General features: G+C 36.7%; 3 protein-coding genes across 6 annotated transcripts in view; 2 read left to right on the top strand and 1 right to left on the bottom strand.

Annotated features, from left to right (window-relative positions):
* The window catches only part of LOC128093048 (glucose dehydrogenase [FAD, quinone]-like), a 1,850-nt gene extending 123 nt beyond the window's left edge, over positions 1-1,727 (top strand). Inside the window, exon 1 of the mRNA XM_052708501.1 lies at positions 1-1,727. This exon is cut by the window's left edge and continues 123 nt beyond it. Coding sequence (XP_052564461.1) covers positions 1-1,280 — 1,280 coding nt within the window. The 3' untranslated portion in view covers positions 1,281-1,727.
* Positions 1-6,521, bottom strand: part of LOC120432544 (uncharacterized) — a 658,780-nt gene that overhangs the window by 210,323 nt on the left and 441,936 nt on the right. The gene's annotated exons all lie outside the window — the stretch shown is intronic.
* The window catches only part of LOC120432537 (fasciclin-3), a 158,312-nt gene that overhangs the window by 19,428 nt on the left and 132,363 nt on the right, over positions 1-6,521 (top strand). The gene's annotated exons all lie outside the window — the stretch shown is intronic.

The following is a 6,521-nucleotide window of genomic DNA, read 5'->3' as shown; positions in this document are numbered from 1 at the left end:
CGAGCTACGTCAATGTTTCGTCTAATACGTTTGAAACGCCTATGATCAATTCGGTTCTTGAAGTTGCGCGCGAGTTTGGATACAGAGCAATCAATCCTTTTGACAAAGTTCAGCTTGGATTCTACCGAGCGTCTACGACAACTTTGAAAGGTCAACGAAACAGCGCAGCGCGCGCTTATCTGCATCCTGTTCGAAACAGGAGAAATCTTCACATATCGATGAACTCTATAGTTACTAAAATCTTGATTGATCCAGATACTAAAACCGCTTACGGAGTTCAATTTACGAAAAATGGAGTCTCCCATACGATTCGTACTAAAAAGGAGATCATTCTATCAGCTGGAGTAATAGCATCACCTCAGCTATTGATGCTCTCGGGTATCGGACCAAGACACCATCTGGAGTCCTTGTCAATACCGGTGATCAAGTCTTTGGATGTTGGATACAACCTTCATGACCATTACGGTTATACACAGCTCAAGTTTAATCTACGAAATTCGGGAACCTTCGAACCACATAAAACAATCGCACAACAGTTCGATGAATATATCTCCAACGGAACCGGTCCCTTCTCGTCACCAGCTGGATTCGATGTTTTGGCTTTTATGAAGACCCGCAGTTCCGACCTTCCCAGCGACTATCCCGATGTAGAGCTCATGTTTAAAACGGTGTCCCTAGACAAATCTACTACCAACAAGCAGCTTGAATATCTGGGATTACAAGACATTCTACAAAATTCAAGTCTTTTGGTAGATCCCAACGATGATACCCTCAGCATCGTAGTCTTGCTGATGTCCCCGAAGAGTCGCGGTCGAGTTTGGCTCAACAGCTCCAACCCGTTCGACAAACCCCGCATGGATCCAAACTTCTTTGACCATCCGCACGATTTGACCACGGTTATCGAGGGAATCCAACTTGGGATACGAATGGGAGAGTCGCGATCGCTGGCAAAGTATGGACCAGAAGTCGATCGAACTCCGATCGCAGGTTGCGAGCGCCTGGCTTTCGGAAGTGACGAGTACTGGAGGTGTAGCATCCGGCAGCAGGGATCTGCGCTGGGACATCAGTGTGGTACCTGCAAGATGGGACCAAAGAGTGACCCGGGTGCTGTTGTCAATCCGGAGTTACAGGTTCACGGTGTAAAGAATCTTAGGGTGGCCGACGCTTCGATTCTACCAGGTCCACTTGCGGGCCATCCGAATGCGGCCCTGTTTATGGTTGGTGAAAAGGTATCGGATTCGATCAAAGAGTATTGGAATGGATGTGTTTGGAAAAAATAAATAAATTTTGAAAAACCTCTATTACTCATTTCATCTGAAGAAAAGCGACACTAATCCAACAAATGAACTGGAAAAGCTGAACTCTCTGTTCCGCATAAAGAGAGGTGTCACAAGCCTGGCTCCGCTTCATTATGGAAAGTGTACCTGGTCATAACAACACGGCGGCGGCGTGAAAACAATAAGCCGGTCACGCACTGGCTAATTGAGAACACCGGCGCGCAGAGTTGTGCCCATTGTCTTTCCCCAGTCTCTTTCACTCTGAAAAGGGCCACCTCGGGCCGATTTGGGTGTGGCCGCTGCAGCTCCACCTCGCCCTCATCCCAGTTGAACTGCCATTTCCGTACAGCACTGTTTGTCACGTTGGTGTCTATTAGTACCCGGAGCGGGGCGCGCTAGGTGCAAATGAGTTTTGCGAATTTTGGCGAGGCGAATTGAGGTTAGGGTGACGGATTTTTTTCTTGGATTTGGATTTGATTTGGAAGTTATTTATTTGAGCCTTGTGTATTCATAGGAATCTTATAAATCACCACATGTTGTTGGGTTGTAGCAAAGTTAGTTCTGAATTATCAAAATCTCTTTATTGTTTTGATTTATAGATTTTTTCTAAGTAGGGGAAATATACCCATTTTAATCACTCTAAGCCGTTCGACCAATTCTCATCACTTTGCCGTTTTCCGCTATTAAATCAACATTTACAGATATTTCAATAATGGAGAGTTGCTTGCTCACTTTAATTCGAGCTATTTATAACTTTGGAACAGTCAAAAACACTTTTTGAAAGCCGTAATTCATGAACAAAGTGCTGATAGGCCGATAATAGAAATAGGCAGAAAAAGGGTATAGTTCCCCTATGTTTGAAAGTTCGAAAAAAAAGTTACGAATATATTTATTTTTATTTTTTTTTATTTGAATGCAATTTTATTCTTACAACAAAAGAAGCCATTTCGGAATTAAATCCCATTTTATTATTTTACTTTTAATGTACCAGTTAAAGTTAAATTCTCAATACACGTATTTTTCAATTTTCAAAATTTGTTGATATATTTTAGGGTACTAAAAAGGCACATTTTTGCGTTAAACTTTAACTTTTTGCGTTAAATCTCAAACATGAATTTAAAATGGAAAATCAAATTAGAAATCAAAAACACTTAACAGTTTTTCTCAATAAAGTGCACCGTTTTCAAGTTGAAGTTTAAGTTGAAAATTGATTCAATAATATTTGGAAAAAAAAATTGTGGGAATGCTAAGAAAAATTTATTTTTTTGCCCTTCAAAAATGTCAAAAATAAGTGTTTTTGCCCTTTCAAAAAGGTTACTCTTGACTTTAAAAATTCTGAATTATTCTTAAAGAAAAGAGCAGCAATTTTCATACAAGTTTCATTCTTATTTAGTCCTTTAACTTTTTGAAACAAAAAATATTGTAAATTAAAAATACATGTTCAAATTTTGATTTAAAAAAAATGAAATTTTGCTTCTTAAGGTCAATTTTTTTCTTAATGAAATTTAATCTTAACTTATATAACTGATTAACTTTGCCGAAGACACCAAATTGCTCACAAAATCATTTCTCAAGATACATATTTTGGACCATTCCCATGCACATTTAGTATGGAAACCAATGATGAAAAATTGCTTTAATGATGCCAAATTTGAATGCATGGAAAAACTTTCAGCCAAATTTAAAATAAATACATAAGAAAGTTTAAAAAAGTATATATATATATAGAGCAATTCCAGCCCAAAACAGGAATTTCTTAGGTACTTTTTTCTCGACCCTCTCCGATTTCAATGAAACTTTGTAGACATGTTATCCTACGCTTTTATAAGCCATTTTTGTGTATATGGAGCCAGTTCCACTCGATAATGACATTTGAGAAGGGCGTAAGTGTTTTAAATATTTTTGTAATTCGGAATTTAAATATTTCTGTATCTCGAAGCCGTTCCATCGTATCAAAAAGTGGTCAAAGACAAACTTGTAGGAAATTTGATGGGCTTTTCGATAAAAATACACTGAAAGAAAAAAATACCCAACTTTTATGAGATTTTTTTATTTTTAAGTTTAAAAGTCAATTTTGAGGGAGAGCCCTCGATTTTTTTTTGTTCAAAATTTTTGTGAAGATAGCCTAAGATGTTACAAAAAGACTCACGAAAAATGCAGGATGGAGCAACTCACCTAAAAAAATACAGAAATCGTTTACTGAAACTGTTTTTTTGAAAAGTGCTCTAAACGTCAAAATTTTCAAAAACCGAATACGGGAATCGATTCTCCAGACAATTTTACATAAAAGTCTCCATATTGACTACTGTCCTAAGTCCAATCCTTGTGAAGTTACAGCGGTTTTAAAAATAAAAATGTTGAAAAAATAGGTTTTTTGATGGTTTTTGGCAATTTCTATATGACAGACTTGATTTTTCAGTCTCGTAAATATTTTTACCAGAAAGCTCGTCCAATTTCCCATAAGTTTGTCTTTGACCACATTTAAATTGGATGTATGAGCTTACAGATATAAGCTAATTACATTGCTCATAACTGAAAACATCATATTTTTTCAGTGTAGTATAGTAACCTGGATAGTAAATTAGCTTACATCTGTAAGCCCATACATCCAATTGCAATGTGGTCAAAGACAAACTTATGGGAAATTGGACGAGCTTTCCGGTAAAAATATTTTCGAGATGAAAAAATCAAGTCAGTTTGTAGTTTTTAAAATCCAATAAAAACCAGTACCTAAAACCTTTTCAAATTGAAAAATCTTGAAAATCTTGAAAATCTTGAAAATCTTAAAAATCTTAAAAATCTTGAAAATCTTGAAAATCTTGAAAATCTTGAAAATCTTGAAAATCTTGAAAATCTTGAAAATCTTGAAAATCTTGAAAATCTTGAAAATCTTGAAAATCTTGAAAATCTTGAAAATCTTGAAAATATTGAAAATCTTGAAAATCTTGAAAATCTTGAAAATCTTGAAAATCTTGAAAATCTTGAAAATCTTGAAAATCTTGAAAATCTTGAAAATCTTGAAAATCTTGAAAATCTTGAAAATCTTGAAAATCTTGAAAATCTTGAAAATCTTGAAATCTTGAAAATCTGAAAATCTTGAAAATCTTGAAAATCTTGAAAATCTCAAAAATCTTGAAAATCTTGAATATCTTGAAAATCTTAAAAATCTTGAAAATCTTGAAACTCTTGAAAAATTTTGAATCTTTTTGAATCTATTTGAATCTTTTTGAATCTTTTTGAATCTTTTTGAATCTTTTTGAATCTTTTTGAATCTTTCTGAATCTTTTTGAATCTTTTTGAATCTTTTTGAATCTTTTTGAATCTTTTTGAATCTTTTTGAATCTTTTTGAATCTTTTTGAATCTTTTTGAATCTTTTTGAATCTTTTTGAATCTTTTTGAATCTTTTTGAATCTTTTTGAATCTTTTTGAATCTTTTTGAATCTTTTTGAATCTTTTTGAATCTTTTTGAATCTTTTTGAATCTTTTTGAATCTTTTTGAATCTTTTTGAATCTTTTTGATTCTTTTTGAATCTTTTTGAATCTTTTTGAATCTTTTTGAATCTTTTTGAATCTTTTTCAATCTTTTTTAATCTTTTTGAATCTTTTTGAATCTTTTGGATATTTTTAATTACTTGTGCTAATTAAAGTTTGTACTGTTTGGTCACCCTACTAAACAACACTACGCTCTTGCAATTCCATTATTACCCGGAGGGTCTCCCAACTTGGACTTCCACGAAGTGGATCGCCAGAAGGGAGGAAACTTGGGGTCATTCAAGTGTGTATTTGCGAGGGGGGAGGGAGAGAAAATATTCACTAACGGTACCCTCTTCCAGTCGGATCGAATGACAAATGGAAAAAAAGAGGTAAACTTTTCGCGTTTGATTGAACCGAGGTGACACCGCTGCCAGTACCAGGTACCAGCCGTCAGGTGAAAATTGGGAACGTGAAGAGGAGTTTGATGAACCTGACAGTAATGGTTCAGACGGTGTGATTGAAGGGGGGTGGGTGGTAAATGGAGCTTTTGCACGTGGGCTAGCGCGCGATGATTAATGAATGGGGCGTGGTGGAATCATGGATCGCAATGAATGGGAAAGGAAATTACTTTGGAAGAGATGAACGGCGGTGCAATGGACTGTGAGGGAAGTTCTGGGTTTTAACAAATGATATCTTTAGAATTAAAGTCTCTTGTAATACCATGAGCTAATCCATTTTCTTTTCTGTTCTCTTTCAGGTAAATCATTGCAAGAGGTTTTGCAACTAGAAGAGGCTGAGTTCAGATAGGAATGAAATTACAGAGTTGAACTGTTGAACCAAAGGTTTTTATTGACCATCCATAAAACAAACTAACAATTTTGTGGCACCTTTCCCTAAAGCAAACCTTATATATAATCCCAACTCCTTTCACTTTAGCAAACGCAATGTATCCCTTCGAAAAGGCGCACTTTCTCCGCCGATCTCCAGCCAGAGATCTACGGCCAAGCCCTTCTCGAGCATTAGTTGCTATTATCGCCTGCGAGGCAAAATAAAAGGCGCACAGCTCAGGCCTCCGGTTTGGCGCCCAGATGATAAATCAGCAATTTTTGCTTGGCACGTGTTAATTCGTGCTTTCGATTAGTTTTTTTTTTTCAACTACGTTCGCTTGATGTTGGCTTCCAATTTCAGAGGATTTGTGCTGCCCAGGCGATTTTTTCTCAAGTCTTGCCGGCCCAATAAAGTTTATTGGGAAAATGTTGTTTGTCTTACTCATGCTTTTACTTTTCAGTTTTGGCACGACATTAGACCTAACGACTTTTCACTGTCATTTTCACCCCCCTCGCGCTGCAGGAGACCAACAATACCTACTCATTAAGCCGCTCCTTTCAAGCTCATTGACGGTGGGCCTCACCCAGAGCTCAATCAAAGAAAGTCCCATCAAAGGGATGCAATCTTGCTCCCTCTCCTTTAATAGTGGGAGCAAGTGTCTTAACCAATTAAGATTAACCAAGTGATTACATGTTATTAGTGGCAATTAAGGGGACCCACGAGATGACGGTATCGTAAAAAGTAAGAAAAGAGACGTTCTCATCTTCAAGACACCCCTCCCGGGGAGGTCCTTTCAAACAAGTTTGGAGTTTCGCTCTTTTGTCAGAGCGCGCGCTTCGCACAGGAAATGGGAGGGGTAAATCAATTATACAGGCAAGGCTGCTCTTTTCTCCCAAAAAAAGAGGGAAGCCGTGAGTTGAACAGAGACGCCAAGATGTCAT

Source organism: Culex pipiens, chromosome 2 (assembly GCF_016801865.2).
Source record: "Culex pipiens pallens isolate TS chromosome 2, TS_CPP_V2, whole genome shotgun sequence".
Classification (NCBI taxonomy): Eukaryota; Metazoa; Arthropoda; class Insecta; order Diptera; family Culicidae; genus Culex; species Culex pipiens.
Note: the sequence above shows the minus strand (reverse complement) of the source record. Positions and strands in the feature narration are given on the sequence as shown.